The 19,536-nt window shown below is 45.5% G+C and overlaps 2 protein-coding genes across 2 annotated transcripts in view; one reads left to right on the plus strand and one right to left on the minus strand.

The window, feature by feature from the left end:
- Window positions 1-19,536, plus strand: part of LOC134980676 (cholesterol 24-hydroxylase-like) — a 256,343-nt gene that overhangs the window by 9,346 nt on the left and 227,461 nt on the right. The gene's annotated exons all lie outside the window — the stretch shown is intronic.
- The window catches only part of LOC134980673 (alpha-1-antiproteinase-like), a 30,149-nt gene continuing 14,525 nt past the window's right edge, over window positions 3,913-19,536 (minus strand). The window contains exons 2-5 of the mRNA XM_063947589.1: window positions 12,043-12,681; window positions 10,445-10,715; window positions 9,057-9,201; window positions 3,913-4,200 (exon numbers count right to left, since the gene is read on the minus strand). Of these exons, the coding sequence (XP_063803659.1) occupies window positions 4,012-4,200; window positions 9,057-9,201; window positions 10,445-10,715; window positions 12,043-12,679 (1,242 nt within the window). The 5' untranslated portion in view covers window positions 12,680-12,681 and the 3' untranslated portion in view covers window positions 3,913-4,011. The remainder of the gene's footprint in view (window positions 4,201-9,056; window positions 9,202-10,444; window positions 10,716-12,042; window positions 12,682-19,536) is intronic.

Genomic DNA, 19,536 nt, shown 5'->3' on the forward strand with positions numbered 1-19,536 from the left:
ACCAATCAGATTCTACTTCTCATTTATCAATCACCTTCTAGAAGATAATAGCTAGAATCAGTTTGGCAACATCTCCTCTTCTATGAAACTCAAACCTTAGTAAATATACCCCACTGACTGCTGTGTTTGCAATTTCTTCATCATATCTCTTAGGTGGCTTGCCGATCTTGCAGAAGATCTTTTCTGTTTTTGAACTTCCAAGCTGATAGCCTCTGACAAGTATATCTTCAGCTATGCTGCTGATATGTCCAGTGACACTTAAGCTGGGTACACACTAGCCAACATATCGTGGGAGTGTCGGCAATAATGTTTTTTTTACCTATATGTAATGTCTGTGTTTTTCTGTCTGTTTGTCTTTTGATATACTCACCCCCCTTTTTTTAATCGATCTAATGAAAGTTCATTTTTAAATATATCATACAACATAAAAGTGCCCCCAAAACACAAGTGCCTACATAGTTACATAGTTAGTGAGGTTGTAAAAAAAGACAAAATGCCCGTCGGGTTCAACTTGTATCCATATTAAGCAGTGCATATTATAATGCACCAACCAAAATAATGGTTCCGTACCTATTGCTAACTATATTTCGTATCACTCCCATATACATAATGTCCATATATTAAATGCTATAGCCTTGGATGTCTTTTTCAGCTAGAAAACTGTCCAATCCGTTTTTAAATGCATTTAAAGAGTCCACCATTATCACCTTATCCGGCAGGGAGTTCCAAATCCTTATTGCCCTTATGGTAAAGAACCCTTTCCTATGTTGTGTACGGAATTTCCTCTCCTCTAGCCTCAGTGAATGCCCACGTGTCCTGTACAGACTTTTATTAATAAACAAATCCCCTGCTAACTCTTTGTTTTGACCCTTTATATATTTGAAGATATTAATAATGTCTCCTCTTTTCAAGGGAATATAAATTTAACCCAGTAAGCCTTTCCTCGTACTCCAGTGTCTCTAACCCTTTAATCAGTTTAGTAGCGTGCCTTTGAACTCTTTCGAGCTCCCCGATATCTTTTTTATAATATTGTGCCCAAAATTGAACACAATGGGGGTCATTCCGAGTTGTTCGCTCATTATTTTTTTCTCGCAACGGAGCGATTAGTCACTAATGCGCATGCGCAATGTCCGCAGTGCGACTGCGCCAAGTAAATTTGCTATGCAGTTAGGTATTTTACTCACGGCATTATGAGGTTTTTTCTTCGTTCTGATGATCGTAATGTTATTGACAGGAAGTGGGTGTTTCTGGGCGAAAACTGGACGTTTTATGGGAGTGTGTGAAAAAACGCTACCGTTTCTGGGAAAAACGCAGGAGTGGCTGGAGAAACGGAGGAGTGTCTGGGCGAACGCTTGGTGTGTTTGTGACGTCAAACCAGCAACAACAAGCACTGAACTGATCGCAGATGCCGAGTAAGTCTGGAGCTACTCAGAAACTGCTAAGAAGCGTCTATTCGCAATTTTGAGAATCTTTCGTTCGCAATTTTGATAAGCTAAGATTCACTCCCAGTAGGCGGCGGCTTAGCGTGTGCAAAGCTGCTAAAAGCAGCTTGCGAGCGAACAACTCGGAATGACCCCCAATATTCCAGATGCGAACATACCAATGATTTAAACAGAGGCAGGATTACATCCTCGTCCCTTGACTCAATACCCCGTTTTATGCACGCAAGGACTTTACTCGCCTTCTTCGCTGCATTTTGACATTGCGTACGGTTATTAAGCCTATTATCTATGAGCACCCCCAAATCTGTTTCCACCACAGTTACCCCTATCTTTTCCCCATTAAGAGTGTAGGATGCAAGTTTGTTTCTAATCCCAAAGTACATAACTTTGCATTATTCAATATTGAATCTCATTCCCCATTTAGATGCCCAAGTTTCAAGTTTAAATAAGAAATTCTGTAAAGACTCCACATCGATTTCTGAATGAATTACCTTACACAGTTTAGTATCATCTGCAAAGATTGACACTGTGCTTCCCAGGCCTATTCCTAGATCATTAATAAATATATTGAACAGTAGCGGACCAAGTACGGACCCTTGTGGTATTCCGCTTGTGGTATTCCGCTGACTACTGGTGCCAGCTGGAGAACATCCCATTAACCACTACTCGTTGTACCCCGTTATCTAGCCAATTTTCTATCCATGTACAAATAGTATTTCCTAGTCCAAGTTCCCTTAATTTGATGATCAGTCTCATGTGAGGCACCGTATGGAAGGCTTTTGCAAAATTTAAAAAGATCACAACCCTACCCTCCCTCATTCTGCAGGAGACTCCCTGAAATAGCAGCAATCTCCCTGACTCCCTGAATAGATCAGCAATCTCCCTGATTGCACCTTAACCCTATTATGCAGCAGCTACATTCTTGGGGGGGGGGGGGGAGAGAAATCAGAGATACATACATTCAAATGGGATCATCAGTGCCATTTCTCTGTATTGATTATAAGGCACAATGGGGTAGATGTATTAACCTGTAGAAGGCATTAGGAAGTGATGAACCAGTGATAAAGCAGTGTTAAGTGCAAGGTGATAATGCAGCAGCCAATCAGCTCCTAACTGGTAATTTACATATTGGAGCTGATTGGCTGGTGTGTTTAAACTGTTTATCACCTTGCACATATCACTGGTTTATCACTTCCTTATGCCTTCTCCAGGTTAATACATCTACCCCAATGATCCCTATGGCTACATGCATTTTAAATAAGGTTTACCATGGCCACTTACAGTAGATGGAACCTCTTGTAAAGCACAATACACAAACAAATCCTGAAAAATATCAGTGTATTCTCTTCAACAAATAGATCTTACTAACTTTGGGGCTCATTTACATTTGGATGTAAGTCATTTTCATGACACGCCTCTCCGATGTAGCAGTACGCGCCTGCGCTGATAGGTGTCACTTTCACAATCTCCCTGAAAGTAGGCAAGTATGCCCCAAAACCAGAGAGTTTCTTTTTCTTTCCTTTGTATCATATTACCTGACTCTCCGGGGTGCACCTCCACATGAGGTATTTCATAGAATAAATACAGCCACTTTATTCAATTATTGTGTTTCACATCACAAATTCCTACCCTGTGTAGGGAATAATCATTACCTGTGCTTGGTTTCTCCCAATCCCCCTTTCCCTCAAAAGCATGAAGTTTATTCTCTTGCAATGCAGTCCACATGTCTACAGCTGACATTTTCTCATGAATTATGTAGTAAATATGTTGCTCCACACTCAAGCCAGGACCAGCAGTGTCACCAGGATCTTCTATTACTTTCCACAGTCTTTCACGCTTAAGTTGCATTTCCATAGCAAATTTCCATGTTGTTTAGTTTTCTGCACCTTTAAGTTAAATGCACCCTGTTATAAGTGTAATTCCTGTATGTGTGCTCCTTACAGCCAGTATTCTCCTGCTCTTGTACTGTAAAACCTTCTTTACTCTTTCATATGGGTTGGTGGGAGGCATCCCTCCAGAAGGAAGCCTGCATGTGGAAGTTCTTTGATACATGGGAAACTTTCATTGGCATTCCTCCACACTCCACTAACTTCTTCAGTAATGTTTCTGTAACACATCCTATGGTAGAAAATCCCCCTATATCTATAGGATCTGTTATCTTTTTATACTTTTTTGAGTTGTGCTCCAGCGTGGTTTGGTGAAGGAGGTGCCACTAGTTTTGTGTGCTTCCTCATACGTACTGTATATGGCTCTTTTTTACATGATGTTATGTTCCCTTACCCAATTATATAATATCTTCAGATGGGTTCTGTCTCCCTTTTTATACGCAAATGACTTCACTGGCTTATGGTTGTGCTTTACTCTGCTTTGTTTCATGTATGTTTATTCCCTTGCTCGTTATGTAGATGGTCTTGCATTGTACACCTGTTCTTTTCTTATGATTATATCACTACCTGTGATGACCCATGTGTATTTTGATATTTTGTTTTAATATTTTTTTTTAAGACAACCAGTAATAATAGGCAATGAACTTTTACACTGTATTTTGACAACAAAGGACCCATAAAACCTATTTCTCTGGATTCATGATTCTTCCAATGAAGAGAGCACTGTTAATGTTCTTATCCTTAATAATGAACATGAATGGCCGATCAACTGTAATGTGTATGCCGAGACTCAATTTTACCACCGTAACAGCTGTGGCAGCGGCAGCCTCTGTCCCCTCCTCATCCATATTCAGCACAGCCTTATGTACAGCCTGCAGTGGTCAAGAGAGAAAACAATAATGTGAATATCATACATAAAATAGATATGAGAGGGGGAGGTGAGCAGGTACTAATTACCTGGGCCTGATGGAGGAGCCTGGGTCCACCGTCATCCCCCGCCCCCCTTACCTATCAGAGCAGTTTTAGTTCCCCAGCCAGTACATGCTTCTGTGTGCTGGCTGGGCTGTGGTGGTGCAGGGAGGCTGCTGCCGCGTAGGAGCAGAAGCAGCCTCTTCTGCCTGTGTGGGGGAGGGGGAGGAAAGCTTTGCACCGCTGAATAAAACTTTTTGACAACAATTTGCATGAGAGGGTGTGGCAATGCATCCTGCAGTTAGGCCACACCCTAAAAAAGTACCTGGGCCCAACGCGGCTCTCTACACTCCTGCTCCCATTTTATAGAATGCTCCCGCTTGCTGACTGCACTCATCAGGATTGTTGGACATGCGAGCAATCATGCACAGACCCCAAATTGTTGGAATTGTATGGAAACCATTAGGTTTATGTACAAATCAGAATCAGGCACACAAGCAGTAGGAGAACTACCGGCTGTCTCTCACCCCTATCCGGATGATACAGGCTGCCTTGTGGGATTAAGAGCCATCCCAGCCCGGCAGCCGTGCAAGAGCTGGGGTGCGCTGGGCCCCTTTCTCCTCCCCCCCCCCCCCCCCACCTCATAATGTTCAACTCCCACCAGCAGCAGAAGAGAGAAAGAGAGAGCTCTGTGGCCGCATCTCTCCTCTCAGCGCCAGAACGGGGGAGGCAGCTCTGCAACTAAGAGGGGATTCACACTGCCAGATGCTGTCACCGGTGCTGAAGGAGAAGCAGCTCCCGGTAAGTGCAGTGCCATACTGTAACTGGGGTGTGTGCGACTAAAGAGTTGTGTTGGGTGGGGGGACAGTCCGCCGCACTACTGAGCTTGTTCTGCAGTCACTCTCTGTCACCTACTGACACCCTCAGCCTCCTTCTGTCACCCACTGCATCTCCTGCTGTCACCCGCTACATCTCCTGCTATCAAACACTGCGTCTCCTGCTGTCACCCATTGGCTCTTCTGCTCCCACCCAATGCCTGTCCCTGCCACACTCTGCCTCCCCTGTCATCATCTGCTCCCCCCAACCAGCCTCTGCCTCCTCCTGTCAGTTACTGAACTCCCTCACTTTGCCTCCCCAGTCAACCCTCTGCCTCTCCCGCTATCACCCACTGCCTCTATAGCTGTGACCTATTGCCTGTCCCCATAACACTGTCTCCCCAGTCATCCACTGCCTCTCGCTGTCACCCTCTGCTACTCTCTCCCTCCTGCTTTCACCCAATGACACCCTCAACCTCTCCAGTCACCCTCAGCCTTCCCTTGTAACCAACTACCTCCTTCTGTCACCCACTGCCTCCTGCTATCACCATCTGCCCATTACACATACCTCCGAATTGTCCCATTTTTCTAGAACTGTCCCACTGTCCCATCCATGGGCCATAGTGTCCCACGATGGGGAATGGGGGGTAGGGGTTAGTTAGGGGGCACACACACAGCTGCTCTGCTAAGCAGCAGGTGAACAGATGCCGTGCACAACCACATGGCATCTATTCGCAGTGTAGGAGGAGCCTGGATGCTGCTCAGCATCTCAGAGAGAGCTTGGCATGCCCTACAGTGATACCTCCCTTCCCTTAGGCTCTCCCCCTATGCGGGCACACACACTCCTTCAGTCCACTCCACTGACCACCAGTGTTGGGAGGTATGTATCGCCCACTGCCTTTTTCTGCCACACATTGCCTCTCTCTGTCACCCACTGCCTCTTTCTTTCATCCTCTGCTTTCCCAGTGACTGACTGCCTCTCCCTGTCACACTCTGCCTCCCTAGTCACCTACTGCCTCTCACCGTTACCCACTGCCTCTCCCTGTGAGGCAGAGGAGGGAGCCCAAGGTATATATTTTTTACCTGGGCCCACCACTCGCAAGTTCCGCTTCTGCACACAAGTAGGTATTTGATACTACAACTAACATACACACATTGTTATAGCAAAACATCCCAGGTCAATTTGTCAATGTGAGACAATGGGGTATATGCAATAGCGGGCGAATTGGCAAAATAGGCGAATTCCGGGCCGTTTTCGCCTCCAAAAATCAATTCGCCTATGCAGTGCAGTCATTTTTCGCAAAAAAACGGCCCGTCAAAATTCGCCTTTTCTCAATTCGCCTTTTTCCGAATTCGCCTTTTCTGCAATGGTACAGATGCTGCAATTCGCCTCCAGCATATTCAATTCAAGTTTGGAAATTCGCCTGCAGTGCTTTTAGACAGCAAATTCGCGATTTTCACTCCGCCACACTTTGGAGGGTGAAAACAAATAAAAAATTTTTAAACATGTTTTTTTTTGTGTTTTTTTTTTTAGGAATAGCAGATCTATTTATATTAGAAGGGATTAGGTTTTTTTTTTTTTTTTGGGGGAGGCACAAATATTATTTATATATTTTTTAAAATAATATTTTTATTGTTTTATTTTTTTTATTGCTGGAACGGTAAAATCCGGGAAAAAAATGGCGTGGGGTCCCCCCTCCAAAGCATAACCAGCCTCGGGCTCATTGAGCTGGTCCTGGTTCTAAAAATGCGGGGAAAAAATTGACAGGGGATCCCCCGTATTTTTAAAACCAGCACCGGGCTCTGCGCCTGATGCTGGTGCCAAAAATACGGGGGACAAAACGAGTAGGGGTCCCCCGTATTTTTAACACCAGCATCGGGCTCCACTAGCTGGACAGATAATGCCACAGCCGGGGGTCACTTTTATACAGTGCCCTGCGGCCGTGGCATCAAATATCCAACTAGTCACCCCTGGCCGGGGAACCCTGGGGGAATGGGGACCCCTTCAATCAAGGGGTCCCCCCCCCCCAGCCACCCAAGGGCCAGGGGTGAAGCCCGAGGCTGTCCCCCCCCATCCAATGGGCTGCGGATGGGGGGGCTGATAGCCTTTGTGTTAAAAAAAAAAGATATTGTTTTTTCCATTAGTACTACAAGTCCCAGCAAGCCTCCCCTGCAAGCTGGTACTTGGAGAACCACAAGTACCAGCATGCGGGAGAAAAACGGGCCCGCTGGTACCTGTAGTTCTAATGGAAAAAAAATACCCAAATAAAAACAGGACACAGACACCGTCGACAGTAAAACTTTATTACACACTGCCGACACACACATACTTACCTATGTTCACACGCCGACATCGGTCCTCTTCTCCATGTAGAATCCCGGGGTACCTGAAAATAAAAGATCAATTATACTCACCTCAACAGGCTCCAGAGATAAATCCACGGACTTGGCAAAAAAAGAAAGCGCATTTACCCGCACCAAAAACGGACTGAAAGGTGTCCCATGCTGACACATGGGACACCTATCCACGATTAAGATCTGTCAGTGACAGTTGTCACTGACAGGTCTCTAAGCCAATCAGGAAGCGCAACTTCGTTGCGCTAACCTGATTGGCTGATCGCTGTGACAGCGCATCGCACAGCTCCCTCCATTATATTCAATGGTGGGAACTTAGCGGCTAGCGGTGAGGTCACCCGCCGGTCAGCGGTGACCGGCGGGTGACCCCACCGCTAGCCGCTAAGTTCCCACCATTGAAAGTAATGGAGGGAGCTGTGCGAGGCGCTGTCAGAGTACAGACGGCGTCCAGCCAATCAGATGAGCGCCACGGCAGTAGCGCTTCCTGATTGGCTGAAGGGACATCAGTGACAGGAGTCACGTGATGTCCCGGCATTCGGGGAGAGGGGTCCCATGTGTCAGCATGGGACCCCTTTCGGTCCGCAGGTCCGGTTGTTCGTTTTCTTTTTTTGCCAAGTCCGTGGATTTATCTCTGGAGCCTGTTGAGGTGAGTATAATTGATCTTTTATTTTCAGGTACCCCGGGATTCTACATGGAGAAGAGGACCGATGTCGGCGTGTGAACATAGGTAAGTATGTGTGTGTCGGCAGTGTGTAATAAAGTTTTACTGTCGACGGTGTCTGTGTCCTGTTTTTATTTGGGTATTTTTTTTCCATTAGAACTACAGGTTCCAGCGGGCCCGTTTTTCTCCCGCATGCTGGTACTTGTGGTTCTCCAAGTACCAGCTTGCAGGGGAGGCTTGCTGGGACTTGTAGTACTAATGGAAAAAACAATATCTTTTTTTTTGAACACAAAGGCTATCAGCCCCCCCATCCGCAGCCCATTGGATGGGGGGGGGACAGCCTCGGGCTTCACCCCTGGCCCTTGGGTGGCTGGGGGGGGGGGACCCCTTGATTGAAGGGGTCCCCATTCCCCCAGGGTACCCCGGCCAGGGGTGACTAGTTGGATATTTGATGCCACGGCCGCAGGGCACTGTATAAAAGTGACCCCCGGCTGTGGCATTATCTGTCCAGCTAGTGGAGCCCGATGCTGGTGTTAAAAATACGGGGGACCCCTACTCGTTTTGTCCCCCGTATTTTTGGCACCAGCACCAGGCGCAGAGCCCGGTGCTGGTTTTAAAAATACGGGGGATCCCCTGTCAATTTTTTCCCCGCATTTTTAGAACCAGGACCAGCTCAATGAGCCCGAGGCTGGTTATGCTTTGGAGGGGGGACCCCACGCCATTTTTTTTCCGGGTTTTTCCCCGTTTTTTCCCGTTTTTTAAAATCGCGGTAAAATCCGCAAAATCGGCCGATTTTCGCCCGCGACTCTGGCGAATCCGTTTTTCATTGCATATGGTGAATTCCGGAAGCCACCTTCCGGAATTCACCTGGCGAATTTGGTCGAATTGAAAAAACGGCGATAATTGCCGCGATTTCGCCCGCTATTGCATATACCCCTATATACTGAAAAATTCAAACTGAAATAGTTAATCTAAAAATAATTCTCACCTCTGACACCCTCAGGGGGGTTCCTGTAATCCCAGAAAGATCAGCACTACCAGAAAATATTTCCTTGATGCCTATTTCACTTAGCTCAGTTTTAAGATCAAGTGTGCTAGAAGCTGAAAATTTTGGCATTGAGAAACGCAGTCGCCTGTATAAAAAGAAATATACAAAATAAGTAACATAAAATCATTAGGACTCTCTTGTTTTGGAAGCATATAAAACACGAGAGGAATACAGCCTATTACTTCCCCAATATACAGTGGCATCAATGAGGCAGTGAGGACTATCTTACTGACGTCACTAGGGAGATGTATCAGCCGCTATCAAAGGATCCGGCTGAGAAAGGCGTCCCATCTCTATCTGCATGCTGCGAACAAGCAGTAAAGCTGTCGGACACTCCCGCGACACTCCCATGAAACAGAAGAGTACTGTGAGATTGCATGGTTGCTGCCCAGTTACCACCCAGAAACCGCAGTTTCACAAATAGTGTGGTTCGTCATCAGTACAACAGTGTAAGGGTTAGCATTCCTGCCTTACAGCACGGAGGTCATGGGTTCAATTCTCACAACAGCCCTAACTGTGTGGAGATTGTATATTCTCCCCGTGCTTGCGTGGGTTTCCACTGGGTGCTCTGGTTTCCTCCCACAATCCCAAAAATATACGGTTAAGAAAAAAAAAAAGAATAACGTAAGTGTGTGCGTGTACATGTGTTTAGAGCAGACAAGTTGGGCCAAGTGGTTCTTATCTGACGTCAAATTCCATGTTTCTAGATAGATCAATCCTTATGTACTAGTGATCTCCATCCATACCAGATACCTGATGTACAGAATCCAATTTTCTTTGGTGCATGTTGCGTATGCTGAAATCTGAAATATCTGCAACTTGTGTGCGACTCAGAATTTTTAATAAGTGCACTATGTATCTAACATCCCATTTCCATGTTCTCTTACACCATACTTGCCTACCCTCCCGGAATGGCCGGGAGGCTCCCGAAAATCGGATGACCCTCCCGGGCCCCCGGAAGAGCAGGCAAGTCTCCCGATTACAGGGGTCCCCCCCTGCCCGGCTGCCCACTTAGCGAGTGAAGTGGGCGGTCCGGGCAGGCAATGACGTGATTTTTGTTGAATCGCGTCATGCAAGCCATGCCCCCCACTGTATAATGCCGGTAATTGCGGCATTGCACAGTGGGAGGCGTGGCTTGCATGACGCGATCCAGCAGCCATGCCCCATCCCTCCTCCGGCCCGCCCCCGTGCCGCCTCCGGACCGCCCCTCTCCTCACATCAGCTCACTGCCCGGCGTGCCCGCCCCCCTGCTGAGCCGACTGGCTGCTCTCTCCTGGAGAGAGCAGCCCAAAAGCCGACAACTATGTCTTACACATGAAGAGTCTTACATTGGTCTCAGTAGTTTGGTCCATGTCTGCAGTGACGCGTTCCGGAGAGCCTGTTCCACCTCATGCAGTTTCCCAGCATCTGGCAATATTATGATTGCAGAGGCATTTCCTTTGTATGGGACCTCGACCACTTTACATTCTGGCTCCTGTATGAAAGCCACACGGTACTCCCCTTGACGGGTCATCATTGGCACTTTCACAACCGTGTTCTCATCCACGTGAAAGTCTCCCTCCCTTGTGTGATTCTTATTGAAAGCAGTCTTCCATGTTCCTGAAATAAATTCAGTCATCAAGACATTTGTTATCTCTCAGAATTTTCTACCCAAAATGATATTCGACACTCCATGGGGCTAATTCAGACCTGATCGCTGCTGTGCGTTTTCGCACAGCGGGCGATAAGGTCTGAACTGCTCCAGCACCGCAGTGTGCCGGTGCATTCCAGAGATGCGGTCAGCATCTCTGCCCAGCGATTGCTTATGCCTGATTGACAGGCAGAGGCGTTCGCTGGGTGGGAGCGGGCGGGCCGGCGGCTTTGGGCCGCCATTTTGGTGGCGCAGTCTGGGCAACGCAGGTGTGCCCGGGCCGCGGGGGACCGGGTGGCTGCATGACATCACACGCAGCCGCTGAGACCCAGAGAGTGACGGGTAGCTCCCTGCCAGCGCACAGGAGCTGCGCTGGTAGGGAGCTACTCTTCGGGTACAAATGCATCTCTGCCATGCAATGCTTTTGTACCTGTGTGGTGGGGGGAGGGCCAGCCTTCTGCTGGGTGTCCCCCGCATGTCAGGGTGGCTGATCGTAGCCGTGCAAAATGTAGCACGGCTACAATCAGGTCTGATTTAGGCCCAATGTCCCTCCAGCTCCACAGTATCACCTGAGCTGGGCCAAGTTGGAGAAGGTGACCCAATCTAGCGGTAGATTTAATAAAGTTTCTAAATATGAAAAGTAATGCTGTTGCCCATAGCATCCAATCATTTCTCTATTGCATCCTAGAAAATGATAGACAGAATCTGATTGGTTGCTATGGTCAATGCCACCTCTTTTCATTTTTAGAAGGTTTAATAAATCTACCCCCAAGAATTATTGTAGTTATATCTAAGGCCGGTACACATTAGGTCACTATAAGCACGATTTGCCTGATCTGAATGACAAATCATGTATATTGCCTAATGTGTATGCAAGATTGCACGCTCCTGTGAGTCACATGCAACATGTTCTGGCTGGTTGTACAGCAAGGCCAATCAGAACATGTCACATGCGACCCGGTGCAGTGTAGTGAAGGACGGAATGAAATGCTGTTGCGTCGTTCATTACATCGGGTAATGTGTACCGGCAATCTGCTATGGTCTGGGGTGAAGGGAAATCACCCTGACCATTGGCACAATTGCTGGTTATGCATATATGTATCCGGCATAATTACTGACTGTGTGTGACATATTTCAAGTTTATTCAGTAAATAAGGAAAAATCATGGACCTTAAAGTGGTCTTGGGCTTTGTATAAACACACATGTAAACTATGTGGAGTCATCTTATGAATAAACATTGAGCAACTCATCATCTTTTTATGATAGCTCATTAGTCCTCCCAATTTCATACTTACCCTTGAAGAAAATCGTGTTTAGGAGGACTAAAACTGTTGCTGGATCCACACTGTCCAGCAAGTCTTTGATTTTCCCATTGGTTTTCTTCTCCACATAATTATTGATTAGATTTTTTGCTTTTTCTGAGTTCTGGAAATCTGTAGGAACTGTTTCAGAATGATAGTAGTTCTTGGCATCATCTAAAAACTTCTCCAGAAGTTTTATCTCTTTGTTAACAAATAGAGCGTTTGCCATACTGAGTTGGATGTCATCATTAGGTTGACTAAAAATGTGCAGCAGCTGCTGGAAACCCTTATGGATGTCTTCTGCCAGGAGAGCAGAGGTATTGAATCCAAGTCCTTCCAGGATCTGACTGTGGGTGTGAGACTTGGCGCCAAGACTGAGCATACTAAATGCTACAGAAATACTTAGCGGAGAGAAGAAGAGGTTGTTGGTGGGATATTTAGCAGCTAGATGTGAGAAGAGATTGTTTGCAAAGTTGGCATTATATGGTGCTATGCGGTGGATAGGATTTATCTTTTTAGCATGGTGGTCATCATCGTGATCATCATCGTGGTGTTCTCCATTCAGATGGTGGCCAAGGACCAGTGAACAAAGCAGAGCTTGGCTCAAGAACCCAATCAGAAAAACCTTCATTTCTAGGCAATACATAAATAAACCAATGTGTCAATGCACATACAGCTTCATATACATCTCATTTATATGTTATGCATCATTTCCATACAATATAATAACCACAGAATTGAAGGAGACTTATAGAATCCAAAAGTGATATCTCAGTGGGATGCAGTATTTATACCGGCTGTCGGGATTCTGGCGTTCAGGAGACCGACGCCGGAATCCTGACAGATGGCATTTTACCGACAGCCGGCATCCCGAAACCCGCCCGATATTCCCACTCTGTTGGTGGATCCATGCCACCAACCGAGTGGGAATAGTGTGGGGAGCGAAGCAAGCCACCCAGCGCGATCCTGCAAGGAGACTCTCTGCCTCGCTGCCAGGATTCCAGCAGATGGGATGCCGCTGTCGGTATAGTGACAGCCGGCATCCCGTCAGCTAGGTTATCATATGTATCCCATCTCAGTTTAGGTGTACTGTAATATATATGTATAGCTGGGGGTGTGGTTCACGCTCCCTTAAATGAGTCGTGTTGTACAAACTGGTTACCGTGCAGCCTAGGTTTAATAGAAAAATCTTTTCTGATTTTTTCTGGTTTATAGACAGCGTGTAGAATAAAACCTTTAGTGCTACAGGATGGTGATTCAGTGAAAAGAATGCGTGAATAAATGTATAAATGTATTTATTTTGTTATGTATAAAGCTAGCAGGCTGTATTATAAACAACTGGTTTTAAAGAATAAAATAGATAGTTTTATATTGAATGTTCTAGTAGCAATAATATCAAAGAATAATAGAAGGAAAACAAAAGAAAAACAGTTATTCTAAAAAAGAGCAGATAGAGCTTATAAGTGGGCCACAAAGAGAAATTGAATGTAGGTGAGCCACAAAAAAAATTATTAAAATAAGAGGGATCAGTCCTCTTTGTAAGGTTAAATTAAGTCTGGGGTTCGTTGAGTAATTAAGCTGTCAATTGAAGATAATATCTGAAAATCTCAGTTCACAATTAAAAGTCACATGCTGGTCACATCCGTGCAGAGTGCTAAAGTTAGTGCACTTTCGAATCTTCACCCCTATACGGGGTCCGACTGTCTGTGGGTCAGGTCTCTGGTTTCTGGGGCAGATGTATTAACCTGGAGAAGGCATAAGGAAGTGATATGTGCAAGGTGATAAAGGCACCAGCCAATCAGCTCCAATATGTAAATTAAGAGTTAGGATCTGATTGGCTGGTGCCTTTATCACCTTGCTCATATCACTGGTTTATCACTTCCTTATGCCTTCACCAGGTTAATACAGTATATGTAGGAGCGGAGCCTCTTCTCCGGAAGTCGCAGTGTTTTAAATCCCTCTGATTGGTTTGGGTTTATTTGTGTTCTCATTCGTTCCTGCGGCTGTCAGTTGTAGCTAATCTCTCCTGGTGTTTCTAATTGAAAGGTTAAAAATGTCAATCTTGCGTCTTGAAGTTGCTGCTAGTATTTTTATTTTTTTATTTTATTACTTTGATGTTTCCACGTTAGGGATTCTCTTCTTTTTTTAAGAAGGCAGTATGAAGTATTTGCAAAATAAGGACATAAGTAAATAAAGAAATGCCAAAGATGCAAAGTGAGTTGATTAATTAAATACAATTATATATAATGAGTAGGTAATGTACGTGCATGATATAAATCTAAATATACTGTATGCGTTGTGTTTTATTTGTAGGCAAATGCAATAGGGAGATGGTGTTTGTAAAATAAAATCAAATAAATTAAAATAAATATATATGTGTGGGATAATAATAATAGTGTAACTTTTGAAGAACTGCAACATTTGACTACAGTTTCGTATCTGTTGAGATGAGATTCTTTCTAGATACTCATGATGCTTATGGAATGTCTGTGATTTTTCTTGTATGAGTATGTGATATATAGATTTTTTTTTTTTTTTTTGGGGGGGGGGGGATATGTTGCTTATTGTAGATCTGTGATTTTTCTGGTATGAGTATGTGCTATATAGAAATACATAGAAACTGTAGAGAATCATAAAAATATTTGTTTTTCTTTTGTTTTCCTTCTATTATTATTTAATATTATTGCTACTAGAACATTCAATACAAAACTATCTATTTTATTCTTTAAAACCAGTTGTTTATAATACAGCCTGCTACCTTTATACAATATAAAATAAATACATTTATTCACGCATTGTTTTCATGGAATCACCATTACTATAATATATATGTATGATATGTATAAATTATATAGTTTATTGAGATTGCTAAAAGAGATTAATAAATAAAATATCCCCCCCCCCCCCATATATACTTTAGTGTTCCCCCTGGCCTTATCTTGACTCCTCCTGCAGTATGTCCCTTTCTCATGTGTGCTTCTGTGCACCCTGTGTGTGCCTCTGCACCCTTCTTTGTGTGAATACCTCCTTGTTTTCTTTTGCGTATGGTTGGCAGTTGGCACCCTTTGTGTTTTAGCATTGTGTGCCTTTTTTCCTCTCTTTTGTGAGTCTGTCTCCCTTTACCACCAATATCTATCTGCCTCACCCTCTACCATTTTCCCCAATCACCCACTTTTCCCTTATACTCATCTCAACACACTGCCTCCGCACTTTCTCCCACCACCCTCTTCTTCTACTTGCCCTCTTCCTCCTTTACGTTCCTCCTGTCTAATGCATGCATATGTATGCTAAGTCTGGCTCGGCCGTGTAGTCTAATAAATGAACAGTTACCGCTTCCAGTCGGTATTGCCATAACAGCTAAATATTGCTAGGCTGCTTACGTTTTCTTTGGACAAATTGTTGCGATGTGGTATTTTTGTTATCACTGTGGGAGGTGTTAATAGTAAATCCTTCTACATCACCATGCCCTTTCATGGTGATGTTGAAGGATTTACTATTAATACCTCCCACAGTGATATTCAGGGCCGGTGCTAGGGTATGTGGTGCCCCTCTTCAAACTATAAATTTACTCCCTGCTACAAATGGGAGAGGCACTGGTTGATGCTCGGAAGAGACAGTGGGTGACACTTGGGAGTGGCAGTGGATGACAGTCAATAGGTGACAAGCAGTGGGTGATACTGGGGAAAGGCAGTGGGTGACAGGCTGTGGGTGATGCTGGGGAGAGGCAGTGGGTGGCAAGCATTGGGTGACACTGCGGAAAGGGAGAGGCTGATATGGAGAGAGTGATGGGGAGCAGCAATGGTGATGGCCAGAGAGTGTCGAGCAGAGGTAGAGGGTGACAGTGAGAGGCAGGAGATGACAAGGAGATGTGAGGGTGACAGACAGTGGGTGACAGAGAGAGATTGTGATGAGAGAGAGGGTGACAGGCAGTGGGTGACAGGGAAAGGCAGTGTGTGACAGGGAGATTGTGGCAGGAGAGAGAAGATGATGGATAAAGTTTGACAGGTAGTGGGTGACAGAGATAGGCAGTGGGTGACAGGGAAATGGTGAGAGAGAGAGGGTTACAGGGAGAGGGTGACGGAGAGGCAGTGGGTGACAGGAGAGAGAGGGTGATAGGGACAGGGTGATGGAGAGGCAGTGGGTGACAGGGAAAGGCAGTGTGTGACAGGGAGATTGTGACAGGAGAGAGAATATGATGGGTAAAGTTGGACATAGTAGTGGGTGACAGGGAAATGGTAACAGAGAGAGGGTTACAGGGAGAGGGTGACAGAGAGGCAGTGGGTGACAGGAGAGAGAGGATGATGGGGACAGGGTGACAGAGAGGCAGTGGGTGACAGGTAGAGGGTGACATGCAGTAGGTGACAGGAGGGTGACATGTAGAGGCAATGGGAAGAGAGGCTTGTGTAAACAACGTATGGACAACAAGGCTGGTGCAGACAGAGGATGGACTCAGAGACTGGTGCAGAGGAATGGAGGAGAGGCAGGTGCAGACAGAGGATGGGCAGAAAGGCTAGCAGTGAAAGACGATGGGCAGAAAGGCTGGCACAGAGAGGAAAAAGGCAGAATGCTGGCATAGGCAGGTACTCTTGCTTTCTGGTACAGCTCTTCCGATAAGCGCTGTCCCGGCAAACGGAAGACATCTGGATTTATGACCCAGGAATCCTACTGCCCATGTGCTGCCAGGGGTGTACCTCACTATTTTGCTGCATGGGGTAGTAACTTGTAAGTGATATAATTCCCCTGTCGCCTAGTACACAAAAAAAAACAACACAATGGAGTCACTATTGTCACTGTTTATGTGCCAACAATGACTTTGTTTTACAGGAGACACATTTGTATTCTAAGCTGCCCCTCGAACCTTGTTCCATGGCACGGCTGTCTCAGGTTACCTCACTGCAGCAAGTCTCTGCTTAATAATTCACACTGACAATTTCAACGCAAAGTAATTTCTATGTGCCAATCATGTAGTCTGGTTTTGTAAACAAACGTTAGGGATTATTAATATCCCAGTACACATACAGTATATGACAACTGGTGCATACTGTAAGTAATTGTTGAGTAAGCACATTAAATTTAGCTTTCATCTTCCAAATGATACTAACAATGTAATTGTCAGGCGATTATGCTCTAGTTCTGCAGTTACAGTCCCTGTGCATCGGTTTCATAAATAACCCAGTTGCATCTTCTGCATATGGAACTATTTCAGCTTGAAACACAAATTCCTGCAAATGTTTTTGAATCGAAATGAATGCTTAAAACTGTAACTTAAATATGTACAGTATTGGTCACAATTACATAAAATAAACCTGCACAACAGAATACATTCGCCATGGATGTAGATGAGTAGCAAGTTTAAAACATTTTAACACAATGGGCCAAATGTAATAGAGTGAGAGTTTCAGAAAGTGAGAGATTTGGTAAGGTATTTCAGTCTTTTTTAAAGGGTGTAGTATGGTATGCCGACGGCCGGGCTCCCGGCGACCAGCATACCAGCGCCGGCATACCGACAGTGTGGCGAGCGCAAAGGAGTCCCTTGCAGGCACGGTGGCGCACTACACGTGCCACGCTATTTATTCTCCCTCCAGGGGGGTCGTGGACCCCCACGAGGGAGAATATCTGTCGGTATGCCGGGTGTTGGGATTCCGGCGCCGGTATACTCTCCCCCCGGGATCCCGACATTCAGCATACTGAAGACCACCCTTTTTAAAGTGGCAATCATTTACACTGTAAATCCAGGTTGATCTTGCAGTGTAAATGATTGCCACTTTTAAAAAAAACTGCAAAACCTTACCAAATCTCTCTTTTTGAAACACTCACTCTGGCCCAATATCTGATTAATTTTACATTCAGCTGCAATATTTTTCATATTTTTCCAGCAAACTTTGGGCCCGATTCAGACCTGATCGCTGTGCTGCAAATTACAGTGTCCTGCGATCAGATAGTCACCGCCCAGTCGCCTAGTGCAAGTGTGCGATTGCATGTGTACGCTGTGCGAAAATTCCCCTCAGTCAGCGGACAGCTGCAAAACCATTTGCATCACACTCACCATCAATGTTTTTTCCATTCTGTGCGGTGTGTGCAGTCTGTACGTAGCTCAATACTTAAGCTAGGTACACACTATACAATTATTGGTCCAATTTGCCAATAATTGGGACATCGGCCTGATTTATTGTATAGTGTGTACGAACGATCGTGTCGGCATTTCGCCGATAATTCGGGAAAATCTGGCACACACACCCGAATGATCGATTTTCCGATCAATCGGCCCAGACCAAAAATATCTGCCACAATCTCCAGATATTGAGCAGTGTGTGTGTCCGTTTTCAATAATCTGCCCATATTTCCTTGTTTTCCTCTCACTACATCATCTTCCTTGTCGGCGGACATATACAAATGCAGTGTGATGTGGCAGGAAATTGGTAACTGGAAAAAAAATCTTTAAGTCTGTAGCTCAGATGCCTACAATGTCGGGCAGACAAAAAAATCTGTCAGTGTGTACCTAGCTTTACTCCTCCAGTGCGAAGAAATCAGGCTGATCGGGGCCAGAGCTGACGTTACACACCCGTCCTGGGTGGGTTATATTGTTTCTGTGCAGGGTAAATACTGCCTGCTTTATTTTTACACTGCAATTTAGATTTCAGTTTGAACTCACCCCACCCAAATCTAACTCTCTCTGCACATCAGAGGTATCAGTTGAAAGACCGCACATCACAACCTCCATGCAGTGCATGCAGGGCCAGCCCTACACATAGGCACAGTACGCAGCCGAGAAAGGTGCCGCACATAGAGGGCGCTCCTCCGGCTGTGTACTGCAATTTTCCCTAACCTCACTGTCTGCCATTGACAGACAGTGATAGTCAGTGCTGCGCTGCTGCTGCGGACCCGTACTTACTTTGCTTTTCCCTTCCCTGAGGAGGATAGAAAAAAATGGGAAAACCCACCCATATTTGACGCATCTGTCTCCAGACTGTCAAAAAAGGTGGTTTTTCCTGCCCCTGGATCTACCGCGTTAAAAGAACCGGCTGATTGTAAGGTTGACAGTACGCTCAAATCCATGTACACTGTGTCAGGAGTGGCGCTACGGCCCACTATTGCCTGTGCATGGATTTCTAAAGCCATAGTAAAGTAGTCAGGCACATTACTATGGGATTTGGATTCTATGGATAGAAGTGACATTGAATTGTTTTTACGTAACATTCAGGATTCTGCAGGTTTCATGGTGGAGGCCATGAAGGACCTGGGTACTCTGAATGCAAGGATATCTTCCATGGCTGTCTCGGCACGCAGGGGACTCTGGCTACGCCACTGGTCTGCAGACGTGGAATCCAGGAGAAGTGTGTAGATCTTACCCTTCACAGGTCAGGCTCTATTTGGGGAAGCGTTGGATGCCTAGATTTCCACGGCAACCGTGGGTAAGTCACCCTTTCTTCCCTACTGCTCCTTCTACGAAGAAACCCTTTTCTTCATCCACACCACAGTCCTTTCGGT

The sequence above is a fragment of the Pseudophryne corroboree genome, chromosome 12, assembly GCF_028390025.1.
Source record: "Pseudophryne corroboree isolate aPseCor3 chromosome 12, aPseCor3.hap2, whole genome shotgun sequence".
Taxonomy (NCBI): domain Eukaryota; kingdom Metazoa; phylum Chordata; class Amphibia; order Anura; family Myobatrachidae; genus Pseudophryne; species Pseudophryne corroboree.